Raw genomic sequence first — 19,882 nt, 5'->3', positions numbered from 1 at the left:
CTCGGGTAGTGAAACCAGACAGACGTCCAGTCATAGCTGCAGCCCCGTCTGTGCATATTCCAACACAGAATGACCAGTCCAGTTTGTCTGACATGTAGTCATTCAAAGACTTGAATAGTTCTGCCCCAGTTGTGTTAGTTGGCAGAGGCAGTGCACACAACATATTCTCGTGCACATTGTCTTGAAATATATATCACGCATAAACTGGCAGTATTGCCTTGTTGTTGACATTGGTAGACTCGTCGACCTGGACAGCCTACCTTGGTGACTCATTAAGCTGTGCTTCGATGTCCTCCGCTATGTCATCGATTCTCCTTGAAACTGGTAGCTGAAAGAGAAACCTGTGCCATCTTGTTAGCTGCAGCTTCTCCCAACAGCTCATGTCACATGTCCTTGGCAGCAGGCAGAATCAATTCTTCACCAACAGTGAAAGGCTGCTTAGCCTTAGCGATACGGCTAGCCACTGAGTACGATGCTCTCAGAGCAACAGCATTTGTGGAGGTGGTGGCTCTCAGCACTTGCTTCTGTCACGCTTGCTCACGTTCTTTCGCTCAAAAAACTCAATGGATTTGTCTTTAAGTGCAGGGTGCTTGGACTCGAGGTGCTGAAGCAGTTTTAAGGGCTTCATTGCCTCATTAGACAGCTTGTCTCCACATATCACACACGGGGGGCTTGGAGCGTGCGAGTCACCGGTCACATTAAAGCCATATTTTATGTACGACTCGTCGTATTTTCTGTTGAAGGAAGCTTTCTTTTTTTTTTTTTGCAGTCTCGGCCTCAGCTGTCTCTGCGTTATCATCACCGTTAGGACTTTTATGTCCCCTACCACCTCTTCCAAAGAATCTCTCAAGCGATGTTTGTTTTTCACTCATCAAGTAGTTGTAGGTTAATGACCAACTGATGACGTCGCGTGGGTAATGACCTCGCATGTGTTCAAGTTCAACAGTGTGCGTGACAGGGAATGAGGAAAGGTGCAGTTGACTCATATCGTTTCATATCACCAAATCATATCGTTTCCTCGTGGCCCAGTAGTACATGCTTTGCGGCCCGCGGCCCAGTGGTTCGGGACCACTGGTTTAGGGAATAATGACAAGAAAATAAAGTCTGTACGTGTTCAGTACAGACGCAACCATCGTAGCTCTTCTGGGAACGCTGATGCTGCCTCGGCATTAGCCGATGCCGATTCTCCCATGATCTTTAAGTTCTTGAGGCTGCAGCGCTTTACATCGCTAGCCAGCCATCCCTTACTAACCTTAAACTCCTTCCTCTCGCTCACAACATAAGTAGCAAACGAACGAGACGCAAGGCGAACAATGCTCAAACAACGAGTGCTGGAGAGAGACTGAGGATCTGTGAAATGACGGGAGGCTACAGCAGGGTATGCTTACACATCACTTCATTCGCGTGGGTTCAACCTCGCGGATACGGAGGGCTGACTGTACACAAACATGCCAGGGACTGTTAACCTACCAATCTGCATGTCTTTGGCACGTGAGAGGAAGCTCAGTTGATCCACAAGGAGTTTGTGTGCAAACTCCACACAGACAGCGTCAGAGGTCACGAGCAATAGAACTCCACCAATGAGTTTTTCAAATTTATCTTTCTGAGGTATTGCGCGGAATCAGTCCTTCGAGCTGTGCCACTCAGCGATCTGCTAATTTAATCCTAGCTTAATCATGGGACAATTTTCAATGTCCAATTAACCTACTGACCGATACATCTTTGGAACGTGGGAGGAAACTAGAGCACCTGGAGGAATTCTGTGTAGTCACAGGGAAAATGTACAAACTCCTTACAGGCAGCGGCGGGAATTTTACAAAGGGTCTCAGCCCGAAACGTCAACTGTTTACTCTTTTCATGGATGCTGCTGTGTCCCACCATCATTTTTTGTGTGTTGCTTTAGATTTCCAGCATCTGCTTATTTTCTCCTGTTTGGGAGCTTTAAGAAGCAACTGAAACAGAGTGGGTGAATTCAAGGGAAATGAAGTTCCGAAAGAGACTGACGTAAGGGTTGCATTCATTGTTAGAATGGAAAAATTAAAGGTGTAATTGTAAGTAACCTTTTTAATGGATAAGATTGAACAGTGTAAATTGTTCCATTTCTGCCACAGAGTGAGAAAGGGTTTGGCTTTACGTTAAGGAGTTGTCACAGTGACTTGTGCTTTTAACTTCCTGTTACAAGCTTATTAGGTAGTTAATATGCGAATCTAGCAAGTCCATAGAGCCAGCAATGCAGATAAAAGGTGAGAAGCCATTTTTTGTGAAGTTGGTGACAGAAATTAACTGGTAGATCTGCAGATGAGTAATTCATATCGGTGGGGGGGGGGATAAGGTAAGAAGCTGGGCGATGATTGGTGGAAGAGGTTAAGTGCTTAAGAAGAAGGAATCTTATAGGAAAGAACAGTGGACCATGGGAGAAAGGAGAGGATGAGAAGGGAAACCGGAGGGAGGTAATGAGAAGGGGTGAAAGAGTAACCAGAGAGAGGAATGGAGGAATGGATAAAAGAGAGAAGAGCAGAGGGAGAGAAATTATCATAAGTTAGAGAGATCGATATTCAGGCCATCAGGTTGGATTATGAGGTGTTACCCCTCCATACTGAGGATGGCTTCGTTGTGGCAGGAGAGGAGGCCAGGGACATTCACGTCAGAATGGGAAATTTAATTGAAATGGGTAGTCATCGGGAAATTGTGCATTTTGTGGTGAACAGAGCAAAGGTGCCTGGTGAAGTGGCCTTCTAGCCTGCTTTAGGTTTCACTGGTGCAGTAGATGACTGCAAAAAACTCGCAGGTGAAGTGTCGCCTCACTCGGAACTACTGTTCGGGGCCGTGAATGACTGTGAGAGGGGAGGTACAGGGGCAAGTATAGCCACTTGCCACACTTGCAGGGATAAGTGCCAGGAGAAAAATCAATGGGGACGGACAAAGTGCTATTTATTCCCCTCCATAGGTTGACTTGTTGAGTTCCTCTAGCATTTTGTACCACAAGGCTATGTGCATAGTCCCCTGCTCTACTCCCTTTATGCTAATGATTGTGAGGCTAAGCACAACTCCAAGGCCATATTTCAGTTCGCCGGTGACGCTATTGGCATCATAACAACAACCCCTCAGTCAATGCCACCAAGACCAAAGAGATGATTATTGACTTCAAGATGAGGAAACCGAGGTTGATGAGCTAGTCCTCATTGGGGGATCAGAGTTGGAGATGGTCAGCAACTTTAAATTCCTCAGTGTTTTCATCTTAGAGGACCTGTCCTGAGTCCAGCACGTAAATGCTATGAAGAAAACATGACATCCGAAACTTTGAGAAACCTCTATAGATGTGTGGTGGAGAGTATATTGACTGGTTGCATCATGTCCTGGAGTGGAAAGTCCAACAAAAAATAGTGGATACGGCCCAGCCCATCACTGGTAGAGCCCTCCCCACCACTGAGCACATGTACAAGGAGTGCTGTCGCAGGAGAGTAGCATCCATCATCAAGGACCCCCACCATCCAGGCCATGCTCTCTTCTTGCTGCTACCATCAGGAAGAAGGTACCAGAGCCTCAAGACTCACACCACCAGCTTCAGGAGTAGTTATTACCCCTCAAACATCAGGCTCTTAAAGCAGAGGGGATAGCTTCACTCAACTTCACTTGCCCCATCATTAAAATGTTCCCACAACCTATGGACCCACTTTCAAGGACTCTTCATCTCATGTTGCTGATACTTATTGATTATTTATTTATTACTACTTCCCCCCCCCCCCCCCCCCCTTTTTGCATTTGCACAGCTTGTTGTCTCTTGCACATTAATTGTTCATCCTGCTGGGTGTTGTCTTGTATTGATTCTATTGTGTTTCTTGGATTTACACTATATGCCCACAAGAAAATGAATCTTGGGTTGTGTATTTACTTTGAACTTGATTTCCAGCATCTGCGGAATCTCACGAGGTAATGATCAAGTGTGTGCTACAGCAGCCTCTGGTGGTTATGCTGGTCTGCTACAGCACCATCTTGAGCTGTACCATCCTGGATCTGGTGGGGTTACATTCAACACAACATAAAATACCAATTAGTGGATTTTTACAGCTGATTTATGGCAGCTTCTTTATCTTTTCAGCCAGGTTAAGAGTAACACCACGTAACTATTAATTAGATGATTCAAAGGCTTTATTGAAATGTATAAGCTCAAACGAAACTTCATCCTGTCACGATGCTCTGCCATGACTGATTTACCTCTGTTAAACTATTCTATCCCCACATCGCTTTATGAGCAATCCCCACATTACAACTTTGGGGGTCATAGAAATTCACCCTTGCCAAATTCACAAATCGCTACCCAAAATTTTGAGACAATAAAATTCGTTCTCACAGAGAAGAAAGTAAATAAACCAACCACTTTTTCCAACTGGCATTTCCTGGTGCGTGCACAGTTGACAATGGTTTGCGTTATGGAATCTCACAGAGCTTTCCTGGAAGATTGGGTAACGTAGCAGATGGAATTATCCTCCACCAGTACACAGGGGTCACCTGTATTCCTTTAATATCCAAAAATCTACCAAGCTCGGTTTGGTTTGCAATCAGTGACTTGGCCGTCATAGCCCCTGGGGTAGAGAATATCAGTGAACCACACTCCTCTCCAGAAATTTCTTCTTTTTTTTATTTATATCTATCTATCCTATCTATCTATCTACACAGACACCCCCCCCCGGATGCCTACTACTTTTACTATATTAGTCAACATGGAGGAGAGCGAGTTTGTAAATCTGCCCGGAGCAAAGGATGTTGAGAATGGCTAGAGGGGAGCACGGCAAGAGGGGTGTGGGGCAGGTGGGGGGGGGGGGGGGGGGGGAATGGCGCAGGTACAGACACACCCAGCGCTGAGACACCAATTAGATTTATTGATCATTATAGAATGTCTCTCTGGTGCTTCCCTCTCCCTTCCCCTTTTCCCATCTATGATTCCCCTCTCCCTGCCCCCTTCCCACTTTCAGCCCACAATAGCCCCATATCAGAATCAGGTTTATCATCATGAAATGTGCCTTTTTTTTATTGAAGCAGCAGCCAAGTGCAATGTGTAAAGTTAGACTTCTGCACAGTACGGTACATGGAAACACAGCATTAAAACAGACCTTCAGCCCATAGAGATCGTGCCGACCATCAACTACCCATGTAATATTACTCCATTAATCCCTTTTATTATTCTTCCTATGTCCTCATCAACTGCCCACACTATAGGGGCAGTTTAGAGTGATTGATTGAGTACCAACCCATACATTTTATGGATGTGGGGGGAAACAGGAGCCCTCGGGATGAAAGTGGAGGACCCACGTAATTACAGGGTGAATATATGAACTCTGTAATTGAGCCTGGGTTTCTGGCACCGCAAGGCAATGGCTCTTCTAGCTATCGTGCCTGGTCTCAGGAGTGGTCTGATGAGGGGGTGCAGCCGGAAACGTCGATAGTTTATTTCCCTTCATAGATGCTGGCTGGCTTGCTGAGTTTCTCTAGTATGTTGTGGGTGTTGCTCAAGATTTCATACATCTGAAGAATCTCTTGTGTTGCCGGTAGGATTTGAAATCATGTCATGTTCTTCTTCTGTACTCCACGTCTCGTGTAAATTAGCCCACCTTCCTGCATTATCAGTCCAGTGACATAACTGCAAAGTTAGAGTACCCTAACTCTGTAACTGTGAATAGTTTGAATCCATGTTTGTCACTACAGATACATATTTCAAAGGCATGATTAAAATAGGATTTATTTCTTCATGTTACAGATGTTTCCTGCTGCGTTGGACTTGGCAATAGAAGATGATGTCGAATTTCGTGAAGGCTTGCCTCTTGATTACCTGGAATACATGGGAGTGCAGAATTCTGAAAGAGTAAATTCCCTCTGTTTTGTCAGAATAGGTTTTTATTACAATTGAAAGTAAGGTTTTCAGCAAAGTCTGTGTTAATAATGTCTTGTCGTAATACTTCACAATCTTTCTAAAGAATGGAAGATTTCTTTTTGTTGCCCAGTGACGCTCACAACATCTTCTCTCTGTTGAGGACACTAAATGCAGATTGGGTAGGCATCTTACAGAATGTTTTTGTGCAGTTTATATAGATCGCAGGCTCACCTCTTGAATTCACCTCCCACTCTGACCTCTGCACCCAACTCATTGAAACTCCATGCAAATTTGAGAAACAGATCATCATCTGTTGGATAGGCATATCTCACCTTTCTAAACTCAACGGCATGACGGACCATTTCAAATTATCTTTCTGTTCTTCCCATTTGACATTCTCAGCTTTTATTTCTACAACTTGACTTACACAGTTAGATTTTTGCACTGTCCAGTTTTATCACTGAATTTCTTCCCCATTCCACCACCACACCCTCCTCCAGCCATCCATCGTGGAACTTTCCTTTTTGTTCCTCTCTCTGTCCCCTGTATCTGTCCCAACTCGTCCTTCATTCTAGGCTGGTACAGAAGATCAGATTGTGTGGAATCCAGAGTGAGCTAGCCAGTTAGCGGAGGGAGTCAGAGGGTGAAAGTGAAGGACTGAGTTTTTAGAGTGGAGGCCATGTGGAAAGTGGTGTGCTGCAGGGATTGGTGCTGGGGCTCCTGTTGTCATGCTTTTTAATGATTTGGTTGAGAATGTAGATGACATAGACAGGTTTGATACCACACTGGACAGTGAACGTTACAATAGGCTCTAAGTCAATTAGGAAAGAGGGCAAAGGAATGTTAGATGGCATTTAACTCAGACACCCGAGTAGAGTTGCATTTTGAGAAATTAAACCAGTATGTAACAGCATGTCCTGGCAAGTGTTGTGGAACAGAGAGGGCACAGTACACAGGTTCATAGTTTCCTGGAAGTGGTGACATAGGTATGCAAGGTGGTGAAGAAGATGTGAGGCATGCTTGCCTTCAGCGGACAGGGCCTCGAGTACAAGAGCAGGAGGTCATGCTGCAGTTATACAAGAGAATGGTAGACTGCACCTGGAATATGGTGTGCAGTTCAGGTCGCCGTACTGGAGGAAGGAGATGACTAAACAAGAGAGGGTGTTGCATGAACTGGAGGACTGTAGTCAATAGAAACAATGGGCAATAAATACTGAGCTTGCTGGGTTACCCACGTCGTGAATGGATTTTAAGAAGAGAGGGGGAGATGAGTGAAAATTATGTGGAGGAAGCCCTCACTTAAATTTGTTAGAACCACTTTTATTAACACATCCAGGGAGTCTCAAAGGCTTTGAAGCCTCAACTGACTTTGAACAGAAAATCCTACAAAAGGTAGTGGATTCATTCCACTACATGACAGGTAAACCATTGAGCACATTTTGCATCAAATGCTGTCGCAGGAAAGCAGCATCCATCATCAGAGATCCTCGTCACCCAGGCCGTGCTCTCTTCTTGCTGCTGCCACCAGGTAGAAGGTACAAGATCCTCAGGACTCACACCACCAGGTTCAAGAACAGTTACTACCCTTCAACCATCAGGCTCTTGAACAAAAGGGAATAATTACACTCACTTGCCCATCCATTGAGATGTTAGAAACATAGAAAATAGGTGCAGGAGTAGGCCATTCGGCCCTTTGAGCCTGCACCACCATTCAATATGATCATGGTTGATCATCCAACTCAGAACCCTGTACCTGCTTTCTCTCCATACCCACTGATCCCTTTAGCCACAAGGGCCATATCTAACTTCCTCTTAAATATAGCCAATGAACCGGCCTCAACTGTTTCCTGTGGCAGTGAATTCCACAGATTCACCACTCTCTGTGTGAAGAAGTTTTTCCTCATCTCGATCCTAAAAGGCTTCCTCTTTATCCTTAAACTGTGACCCCTCGTTCTGGACTTCCCCAACATCGGAAGCAATCTTCCTGCATCTAGCCGGTCCAATCCCTTTAGAATTTTATACATTTCAATAAGATCCCCCCTCAATCTTCTAAATTCCAGTGAGTATAAGCCTAGTCAATCCAGTCTTTCTTCATATGAAAGTCCTGCCATCTCAGGAATCAATCTGGTGAACCTTCTCTGTACTCCCTCTATGGCAAGAATGTCTTTCCTCAGATTAGGGGACCAAAACTGCACACAATATTCCAGGTGCAATCTCACCAAGGCCTTGTACAATTGCAGTAGAACCTCCCAGCTCCTGTACTCAAATCCTTTTGCTATGAATGCCAACATACCATTTGACTTTTTCACCACCTGCTGTACTTGCATGCCCACCTTCAATGACTGGTGTACAATGACAACCAGGTCTTGTTGCAACTCCCCTTTTCCTAATCGGCCACCATTCAGATAATAATCTGTTTTCCTGTTCTTGCAACCAAAGTGGATAACCTCACATTTATCCACATTAAATTGCATCTGCCATAAATTTGCCCACTCACCTAACCTATCTAAGTCACCCTGCATCCTCTTAGCATCCTCCTCACAGCTAACACCGCCGCCCAGCTTCGTGTCATCCGCAAACTTGGAGATGCTGCATTTAATTCCCTTGTCTAAATCATTAATATATATTGTAAACAACTGGGGTCCCAGCACTGAGCCTTGCGGTACCCCACTAGTCACTGCCTGCCATTCTGAAAAGGTCCCGTTTACTCCCACTCTTTGCTTCCTGTCTGCCAACCAATTCTCTATCCACATCAATACCATACCCTCAATACCGTGTGCTTTAAGTTTGCACACTAATCTCCTGTGTGAGACCTTGTCAAAAGCCTTTTGAAAATCTAAATATACCACATCCACTGGCTCTTCCCTATCCACTCTACCAGTTACATCCTCAAAAAATTCTATAAGATTCGTCAGACATGATTTTCCTTTCACAAATCCATGCTGACTTTGTCCGATGATTTCACCTCTTTCCAAATGTGCTGTTATCACATCTTTGATAACCGACTCTAGCATTTTCCCCACCACCGATGTCAGACTAACCGGTCTATAATTCCCCGGTTTCTCTCTCCCTCCTTTTTTAAAAAGTGGGGTTACATTAGCCACCCTCCAATCCTCAGGAACTAATCCAGAATCTAAGGAGTTTTGAAAAATTATCACTAATGCATCCACTATTTCTTGGGCTACTTCCTTAAGCACTCTGGGATGCAGACCATCTGGCCCTGGGCATTTATCTGCCTTTAATCTCTTCAATTTGCCTAACACCACTTCCCTACTAACATGTATTTCCCTCAGTTCCTCCATCTCACTAGACCCTCGGTCTCTTACTATTTCCGGAAGATTATTTATGTCCTCCTTAGTGAAGACAGAACCAAAGTAGTTATTCAATTGGTCTGCCATGTCCTTGTTCCCTATGATCAATTCACCTGTTTCTGACTGTAAGGGGCCTACATTTGTCTTGACCAATCTTTTTCTTTTCTTTTCACATATCTATAAAAGCTTTTACAGTCAGTTTTTATGTTCCCTGCCAGCTTTCTGTCATAATCTTTTTTTCCCTTTCCTAATTAAGCCCTTTGTCCTCCTCTGCTGGTCTCTGAATTTCTCCCAGTCTTCAGGTGTGCCGCTTTTTTTTGCTACTTTATATGTTTCTTCTTTGGACTTGATACTATCCTTAATTTCCCTTGTCAGCCACGGGTGCACTACCTTCCCTGGTTTATTCTTTTGCCAAACTGGGATGAACAATTGTTGTAGTTCATCCATGCAATCTTTAAATGCTTGCCATTGCATATCCACCGTCAACCCTTTAAGTATCATTTGCCAGTCTATCTTAGCTAATTCACGTCTCATACCTTCAAAGTTACCCTTCTTTAAGTTCAGAACCTTTGTTTCTGAATTAACTATGTCACTCTCCATCTTAATGAAGAATTCCACCATATTATGGTCACTCTTACCCAAGGGGCCTCGCACGACAAGATTGCTAACTAATCCTTCGTCATTGCTCAATACTCAATCTAGAATGGCCTGCTCTCTAGTTGGTTCCTCGACATGTTGGTTCAGAAAACCATCCCGCATACATTCCAAGAAATCCTCTTCCTCAGCACCCTTACCAATTTGGTTCACCCAATCTATATGTAGATTGAAGTCACTCATTATAACTACTGTTCCTTTATTGCACGCATTTCTAATTTCCTATTTAATGCCATCCCCAACCTCACTACTACTGTTAGGTGGCCTGTACACAACTCCCACCAGCGTTTTCTACCCCTTAGTGTTATGCAGCTCTACCCATATCGACTCCACATCCTCCAGGCTAATGTCCTTCCTTTCTATTGTGTTTATCTCCTCTCTAACCAGCAATGCTACCCCACCTCCTTTTCTTTCCTGTCTATCCCTCCTGAATATTGAATATCCCTGGATGTTGAGCTCCCATCCTTGGTCACCCTGGAGCCACGTCTCTGTGATCCCAACATATCATATTCATCAATAACTATCTGCACATTCAATTCATCCACCTTGTTACGAATGCTCCTCGCATTGTCACATAAAGCCTTCAGGCTTGTTTTTACAACACTCTTAGCCCTTATACAATTATGTTGAAAAGTGGCTCTTTTTGCCTTTTGCCCTGGATTTGCCTGCCTACCATTTTTACTTTTCACCTTACTAGTTTTTGCTTCTACCCTCATTTTACACCCCTCTGTCTAGTGGCCACCCCTTCCCTTTCTGCCTATGTAGCTTTTACCTGCGGTGTGGCCAACTCACTGAACGTGCTATTCACGACTTTCTCAGCATCGCGGATGCTCCAGTATGAATCCAATCACAGCTCCAGACGCTCAATGCGGTCTGCCAGAAGCTGCAGTTGGACACATTTCCTGCACACGTAGTCGTCAGGGACACCGGAAGTACCCCTGATTTCCCACATGCTGCAGGATGAACAAACCATGGGGCTGATCTCAGCTGCCATGACCTACCCAATACTTGCCTCAACTTTTGAAACTTTCTCCTTTGAAAGGAACTTACCCGGCCTTACCTCACTTGGAGTGAAGCTCGTCCTTAGCCTCTTCTCGTCAAAGCCTCAAATCTCCATTCCTTCACTGGCCCACTCACTCACTGGCCGCTTTCCACAGGGAGAAGCTTTCCCTTTTTAAAGGGAGAGACTGTTTTCCGTGGAGCAAAGGAGACAAGAGGTCACCTTATAAAAGTTTAAAAAGTCACAGTGTTTTCCCCAGGGCAGGAGAATCTTAAACTGGACGGCTTAAGGTTTAAGGTGAGAGGGGAAAGATGTAAAGGGAATGTGTGTGAGAGAGCTTTTTCACACGGTGGGTGGTGGGTACTTGGAACAAGCTGCCAGAGGATGTGGTGGAGGTGGATATAATTACGCTATTTAAAAGACATTTCAACAGGTACATGGATAAGGAAAGTTTAAAGAAATAGAGGCCAAATACAGACAAATGGGACTCGCTCAAATAGCAGCATGGATAGTTGGGCTGAACGGTCCGTTTCTGTTTTATATGACAATAACATAAAACTGCAGGTCCAATTTTTAAGCTCCAATGAAAAGGTTCAGCCTGATTTGATATTTCTGTTGATGAGAGGAAGGTAGTGCACATTGTATAGGTGGACTTGAGCAAGGTCTTTAATAAAGTCTGTATGGGAGGCTGGTCAAGAAGGTTCAGTCACTTGGATGAGGCAGTAAACTGGATTCAACGTTGTCTTCATGGGAGAAGCCAGAGAGTGGTAGTAGATGGTTAACTGTCTTAACCGGAGGCCTGTGACTAGTGGTGCACTGCAGGGGCCGGTGCTGACTCTGGTTTGTCATCAAGATCATGATGAGTCTGAGTACAGAGAGGAAATTAAGGACCTGGTGGCATGGTGCAAAGACAATAACCTATCCCTCAACGTCAGCAAGACGAAGGAATTGGTTGTTGACTTCAGAAGGAGTAGCAGACCGCATGACCCCATCTACATCGGTGGTGTGCAGGTGGAACAGGTCAAAAGCTTTAAGTTCCTCGGGGTGAATATCACAAATGACCTAACCAAGCAGAGTCCACTGCCAAGAAGGCTCACCAGTGCCTTTACTTCCTGAGAAAGCTGAAGAAATTTGGCCTGTCTGCTAAAACCCTCACTAATTTTTATAGATGCACCGTAGAAAGCATTCTTCTAGGGTGCATCACAACCTGGTATGGAAGTTGTCCTGTGCAAGACCAGAAGAAGCTGCAGAAGATCATGAACATAGCCCAGCACATCACACAAACCAATCTTCCATCCTTGGACTCACTTTACACCGCACGCTGTCGGAGCAGTGCTGCCAGGATAATCAAGGACAAGACCCACCCACCCAACACACTTTTTGCCCCTCTTCCCTCCAGGAGAAGTTTCAGGAGCATGAAGATTCGTATGGCCAGATTTGGGAACAGCTTCTTTCCAACTGTGATAAGACTACTGAACGGATCCTGACCCGGATCCGGGCCGTACCTTCCAAATATCTGGACCTGACTTGCACTACCTTACTTTCCTTTTTCTATTTTCTAATTATGATTTATAATTTAAATTTTTATTGTATTTACTTTGATTTGCACTTCAGGGAGCGCGAAGTGCAGAAACAAATATCGCTAATATGATTGTACGCTCTAGTATCAATTGTTCGGTGACAGTAAAGTAAGATCAATGATCTGTGTAATTGTGTGGTAAAATAGATCAGCAGATTTGCAGATGACACGAAGATTTGGGATGTCATGGGCAGCTTAGAAGAAACAGAAAAACTATAGCACAATACAGGCCCTTCAGCCCACAATGCTGTGCCAAACATGTACTTACTTTAGAAATTACCTAGGGTTATCCATAGCCCTCTATTTTTCTGAGCTCCATGTACCTGTCCAGGAGTCTCTTAAAAGGCCCTGTCGTTTCCGCCTCCACCACTATCGCCAGTAGCCCATTCCATGCAGTCACCACTCTTTGTGTTTAAAAAAAAAACAAACAAAAAAAACTTACCCCTAACATCTCCCCTGTACCTGCTTCTAAGCACCTTAAAACTGTGCCTTTTCGTGCTAGCCATTTCAGTCCTGGGAAAAAGCCTCTGTCTCTCCACACAATCAATGCCTCTCATCATTTTAATACACCTCTATTAGGTCACCTCTCATCTTCTGATGAGAGGCACCAAGGAGAAAAGGCCAAGTTCACTCAACCTATTCTCATAAGGCATGCTTCCCAATCCAAGCAACATCTTTGTAAACACGAGGAAATCTGCAGATGCTGGAAATTCAAACAACAACACACACAAAATGCTGGTAGAACACAGCAGGCTAGGCAGCATCTATAGGGAGAAGCGATGTCGACGTTTCGGGCTGAGACCTTCTCCCTATAGATGCTGCCTAGCCTGCTGTGTTCTACCAGCATTTTGTGTGTGTTGTTGTTTGAACATCCTTGTAACTCCCCTCTGCACACGTTCTATAGTTTCCATATCCTTCCTGTAGTGAGGTGACCAGAACTGAGCACAGTACTCCATGTGGCATCTGACCAGGATTGTATGTAGTTGTAACATTACCTCTCAGCTCTTAAACTCAATCCTACTGTTGATGTATGCCTTCTTAACCACAGAGTCCACCTGCGCAGCAGCTTTGAGTGTCCTATGGACTCGGACCCCAAGATCCCTCTGATCCTCCACACTGCCAAGAGTCTTACCATTAATACTATATTCTGCCATCATATTTGACCTACCAAAATTAACCACCTCATACTTATCTGGGTTGAACTCCATCTGCCACTTCTCAGTCCAGCTTTACATCCAATCAATGTCCCGCTGTTACCTCTCACAGCCCTCCACACTATCCACAACACCCCCAACCTTTGTGTCATCAGCAAATTTACTAACCCATCCCTGCGCAAGCACGTGGATGTCAGCGAGTTTGACCAGCGGGAAGGATTTAAAAGAAAACGGCTTTATAGAGTGGGCTTCTGAGGAGCGAGTGACGGAGTAGAGGGAGACAGAGTAAGAGGACTTTGGTTCAACGGGGGCTTCGGCGATAACGGTTCGAGGCGAGGTAAGCTACTTGTGAGGAATAGGAAGTAGGACTGTGAGGCTGGTGTTCTGTACTGGGTGTCAGATGTGGGATGACCGGTAGACTCCCAGACTCCTGGACGGTCACATCTGCGCTGGGTGCGTCGAGCTGTAGCTCCTGAGGGACCGCGTTAGGGAACTGGAGATGCAGCTCAATGACCCTTGTCTGTTCAGGGAAAGTGAGGAGGTGTTAGATAGGAGCTATAGGTGAGTAGTAACACCGGGGCCTCGGGAGACAGATAAGTGTGTAACAGTAAGGAGAGGGAAGGGCGAGAGTCGGATACTAGAGAGTACTAGGTGGCTGTCCACCTTAACAATAACTACTCCTGTTTGAGTACTGTTGGGGGGGGTGGGTGCAACAGTGGTCGTGCCTCTGGCACAGAGTCTGACCCTGTGACTCAGAAGAGTAGGGAAAGGAAGAGGATGGCAGCAGTGATAGGGTATTCTATAGTTAGGGGTTCAGACAGGCGATTCTATGGACACAGGAGAGAAACTCGGATGGTACTTTGCCTCCCAGGTGCCAGGGTCCGGGATGTTTCTGATCGCGTCCACACTATCCTGAAGTGGGAAGGTAAACAGCCAGAGGTCGTGATACATATTGGTACCAACGACATAGGTAGGAAAAGGGAGGGGGTCCTGAAAACAGACTACAGGGAGTTAGGAAGGAAGTTGAGAAGCAGGACCTCAAAAGTAGTAATCTTGGGATTACTGCCTGTGCCACGCGACACAGAGGGAGGTGGAGGGTAAATGCATGGCTGCAGGATTGGAGCAGGGGGCAGGGATTCAGATTTCTGGACCATTGGGACCTCTTTTGGAGCAGGCGTGACCTGTACAAAAAGAACAGGTTGCACTTGAACCCGAGGGGGACCGATATGCTGGCAGGGAGGTTTGCTAAGGCTATTGGGGAGAGTTTAAACTAGAACTGCTTGGGAGTGGGAATCGATTAAAATTTAATACAGAGAAGTGTGTGATATTGCATTTTGGGAGGACCAGCCAGGGTAGGATTTGTACAATGAATGGTAGTACACTATGTAGTGCTATAGAACAAAGGGCTCTGGGAATAGAGGTCCATAACTCCTCTAAAGTAGTGTCACTGATAGACAGGGCCATAAAGAGAGCTTTTGGTATTGTGGCCTTCATAAATCAAAGTATTGAGTACAGGAGTTGGAGTGCTATGTTGAAGTAGGTGAGACCAACTTTTGAGTGTGTGCAGTTCTGGTCACATCTACAGGAAATATATCAATAAGGTTGAAAGAATGCAGAGAAAAAAATTACAAGGGTATTACCAGGACTTGAGGTCCTGAGTTATAGGGAAAGGTTGAATAGGTGAGGATTTTATTCACTGGAGCTTAGGAGAATGAGAGGAGATTTAACAGAGGTATGCAAAATTATGAGGGTATGGATATGGTAAATGCAAGCGGCTTTTTCCGCTGAGGTTGGGTGATACCAGAAGTAGAGGTAACGGGTTAAGGGTGAAAAGCAAAATATTTCAGGGGAACCCAAAGGGTTAACTTAACTCAGAGGGTAGTGAGAGCGTAGAAGTGGTAGTTGAGGGTTCAACTGTAACATGTAAGAGAAGTTCGGATAACTACATGGATGAGAGGCCTATGGAGGGCTGTGTTACAGGTGTGACCATTCCACATTGATGCATAGAATAACAGTTCAACACAAGACTAGATGAGCCAAAGGGCCTGTTTCTGTGCTGACTCTCTGCTTGGATGCAGACTGATCTACTGAATAAGTCTATTTCATTTTGCCTACCTCAATGTTTGGTTCTTGAATCATGATCATCTAATCAAGTCTTGCATAGGATTTTTGTATGGCACTCCATTGAAAACAGGATCACATTGCCTGCAAGTAAATACAGAAAAAAACAATACTTTGTTCTTTGAAATACAACTTTGACAAGCCTCAGTGACGTTAAAATACTACTCTTTGAAAACAAGGACTGAAGCAATTTCTAACAGGAAGATACTGTTGACAACTAACAAGGCAAAAGAAAGATAAAAATTTATCCAGAGGGCCTTTTTTTAACCTGTTACTCTAGTTTTAAAAGAAGCCTTTTTTATTTCCAAGCATCGACTTTATACGTCATTTGGATTTGTTTTAGTTGTCTATTCAGGAAAAGGAAAGCTTTGTCTTTTTTGTATTCACCTTCAGAGAGAGTTAACAATCTGGGATTCAATCTGCAATTCTATTCTAGCACCTTCATGTGAGCCTCCAAGCTGAGATATTGTTACCAGTGGCTGATTATAACTGAACTGGCAATGGCATCATCATTGCTTTACAATTTGTTTACGTTTCTTCGTGTGTGTGCAGTGGGAAGGCAGTCCTGATGTAGAGTTTCAGCTGGAAACTTTGGCTATTGCTTTCCTCCCACAGATGCTGCTCAACACACTTGACATCGACAATAAGACATAGGAGCAGAACTAGCCCATTCCATCCTGGCTAGTTTATTATCTCGCTCAACCCCATTCTCCTGCCTTCTCCTCATAACCTTTGACACCCTTACTAATCAATAACCTATCAACCTCCACTTTAAATATACCCAGTGACTTCGACTCCACAGCCATCGGTGGCAATGAATTCCACAGATTCACCAACCCCTGGCTACAGAAATTCCTCTTACCTCTGATCTATGGCTCAGAGCCATCAAATGCTCCTCGCGTGTTAACCCTTTCATTCCTGGGATCAGTCTCGTTCTTTCAGCAAGCTGTTTGTTGCTCCATGTTCCAGGCGGCCTCTTGTGTGTTCAGGTTTCCCTTATCTCTTTAAGTTACTCTGCAGTCAGGATGGCAGATTTCCTTATCAAGGGTCAGTAATGCAGAGGGAGCTTTTGTAATTATCTGGTGATTGCATTGCCAGACAATTTTTTCTGTATTTCATTAATCATGTTTAATTCTGCAGTTGCTGTGCTAGATTGGAACTCTCTCCTGTTCTTTGGTCCAGGTCTCCAGAGTGCTAATGTGATAAGACCACAAGATATAGGAGCAGAATTAGGCCATTTGGCCCATCACGTCTGCGCTACCATTTCAGCGTGGCTGATCCGTTTCCCCGTCTGCCCCAAACTCTGGCCTTCACTCCGTATCCCTTCAGGCCCTGACTTGATTAAGAATCTAATAAGGCCATAAGATGTAGGACTTTAACCACAGACCCATAATGCTGATATTGCTCATGTGTGCTTAGGCTGTCCCTTACCAGATTAATTCCCACTTTGCAACAAACGATTGACATCTGAATTTTATTTCTCAGGAAGGTGATCCACGGAGGGAAGCATTTAATAATAAGATTTACAATCTAATGAGAAAGTTACTCAAGTATGTACCAATCGATGCTGCTGTCGATCAGAAAGCCAAGGATTTTATTCACGATTGCCTCCCGCCCATCCTTACTAAAGGTATGTTGATTATTTTATGAATTTCAGCATTTTGAGGGGAGTGAAAGAAGCAGTAATGAGCAAATCCAGCTCTCTCAGAGTCATTCGCCCGCAAGGAATGCAAGTGAATGCTGTACACTTAATGTTTTGGCACTTCATCTCGTACATAGCGCTCTTGAGACTTTGTCTTGAGCTATTATTCACTAACAGCTCATTTTTATTGCTGTGAGCCAGAAAAAAATCACATTTTAAATCTTTTGTTCTTTCTGTAAGAAAAAGATAAGTCAGATTGATTTTTTTCCTTGTGCCTCCAATCAAACTCCTCTGAAATGCTGTGGTAGATTATTATCAACTGTGTAAGTTTTAAATATACAGTTTACTAACAGTTTGTTTCATCTTTTATTTCCCGAGTCTGTGTCACTTTATACCATTTATCTTTAACAAATCCCCCCCCCCCCTTGCAATGTTTCTGCTTTGTAAAGCTCATAACACCCTTAGCTTTCTCCATAATCAAGCTTTTCTTTCTGCTGCTTTATTATTTTTGGGTATATCCTGTTAAAATGTTCACTGTGTTCAAAGACATAAGGGATAATTAATAATATCCCAACATTGTCTGAGTAGCCTTACAGTGCCCGTACATCCCAGTGCTCTGGTGCCTCTCTAATTGAATCGTTCCATTGTGTTATAAGTTCCATGCTGATTTGGAAGAGCCATATGCTGTCATGGTTCTTTTATGTTCTTATCAGTATTCAAAATGAAGCAGCTGCATCTATTTTGCATTTCATTAGATGTGCTGCTTATCTGCCTGTTTGCGTCTTGGTTCTGAATCCTTTGCCTCACCATCAGTTTGATCCTGCAAAACGATTCCAGTACTGAGGAACTTCATTAATATCGGTGGATTGGGGATATTCTTGGGACATGAAGCACATCATCTAAGTGCCTCGCTGAGCTAGTCCCATTTGGTTGTGTTTGACCCACATTCCTATCCATGAACCTTCATTCCATATGGATTCTAAATGTTATAATTGTACCAGCCTCTACACTTTCTCTGTGCAAAAACAGGTCTCCTTTAAATCTTCCTCTTCTCACATGTGCTCCCGTTTTAAACTCCACTGTGACCATTCACCTTAGCAATGCTTCTTGTCATTAATCAGGTCAGTCCCTAGAGGCTATTTTTTCAATGAATTCAGGTAAAGCCCCTGGTCCGGATGGTTATACTGCAGAAATTTTTAAAGATGTGTTAACTGTAGGTAAATTGCCACAATCTTTTTATGATGCCTCTATTTCTCTAATTCTTAAAAAAGATAAAGACCCCACTGAATGTGCATCCTATCGGCCTATTTCTTTGCTGAATATGGACTTTAAGATTTTTAGTAAAATTTTGGCCACTAGATTAGAAAATATATTACCTCGAATTATCTCTGAAGATCAGACTGGATTTATTAAAAATCGTTATTCATCTTTTAACATCAGAAAATTGATTAATATTATTTATACTCCTTCATCCAAAATACCAGAATGTGTCATTTCTTTAGATGCTGAAAAAGCATTTGATAGAGTTGAATGGCCATATTTATTTAATACGTTGCAGCATTTTAATTTTAGTTCGAAATTTATATCATGGATTAAGTTAATATATTATAAACCTTTGGCTTCGGTTTTCACCAATAATCAAAGATCTTTTTTTCAGTTATTCCGTGGTACGAGGCAAGGCTGTCCTTTAAATCCTTTACTATTTGACATTGTTTTGGAACCTTTAGCTATCGCCATTCGTGAATCACCTAATATTGTGGGTATTACCCGTGGGGAAGGGACTTATAAGTTATCATTATATGCTGATGATTTGTTACTATACATATCTGACCCTGAGAGATCTATTCGTGCTATTTTGTCCTTGCTTGCTCAGTTTAGTAGCTTTTCTGGTTACAAACTGAATTTTAATAAGAGTGAATTATTTCCATTAAATATGCAAGTTCCAATTTATAAACACTTGCCATTTAAAGTTGTCACAGATCATTTTACTTATTTGGGTATTAAAATTACCAAGAAACATAAGGATTTATTTAAAGTTAATTTTTTACCTTTAATTGCCCAAATTAAGCAACTTGTTACCAGGTGGTCCCCATTATCTTTGTCATTGGTTGGTCGAATTAATGCTATTAAGATGATAGTGTTACCCAAAATTTTATATTTATTCCAAGCACTACCAATTTTTATTCCTAAATCTTTTTTTGATATTATTGACTCTAAAATATCTTCGTATCTGTGGCAGAATAAAAATCCTAGACTAAGCAAAAAATATTTACAGAAGCCTAAGAAGGAGGGTGGTTTGGCTTTGCCAAACCTGAGATTTTACTATTGGGCAGTCAGTATTCGATATTTAATATTTTGGACACAAGAATCGATTATAGCAGCTTGCCCACAATGGGTAAATTTGGAATGTAAATCTGTGCAAGACTTTTCATTGTTTTCAATTTTAGGATCTTCACTTCCTTTTTCTTTATCTAAATTGAATAAACAAATAACTAATCCCATAGTTAAACATACATTGCGAATATGGTTTCAATTTCGTAAATTTTTTGGCT

The 19,882-nt window shown here is 43.3% G+C and overlaps 1 protein-coding gene across 1 annotated transcript in view; it reads left to right on the top strand.

Annotated features, from left to right (window-relative positions):
- The window catches only part of riox1 (ribosomal oxygenase 1), a 93,423-nt gene that overhangs the window by 52,381 nt on the left and 21,160 nt on the right, over nt 1-19,882 (top strand). The window contains exons 10-11 of the mRNA XM_073050506.1: nt 5,756-5,860; nt 17,174-17,318. Of these exons, the coding sequence (XP_072906607.1) occupies nt 5,756-5,860; nt 17,174-17,318 (250 nt within the window). The remainder of the gene's footprint in view (nt 1-5,755; nt 5,861-17,173; nt 17,319-19,882) is intronic.

Source organism: Hemitrygon akajei, chromosome 7, assembly GCF_048418815.1.
Source record: "Hemitrygon akajei chromosome 7, sHemAka1.3, whole genome shotgun sequence".
Classification (NCBI taxonomy): domain Eukaryota; kingdom Metazoa; phylum Chordata; class Chondrichthyes; order Myliobatiformes; family Dasyatidae; genus Hemitrygon; species Hemitrygon akajei.
This window is presented reverse-complemented; position numbering and strand designations above follow the sequence as displayed.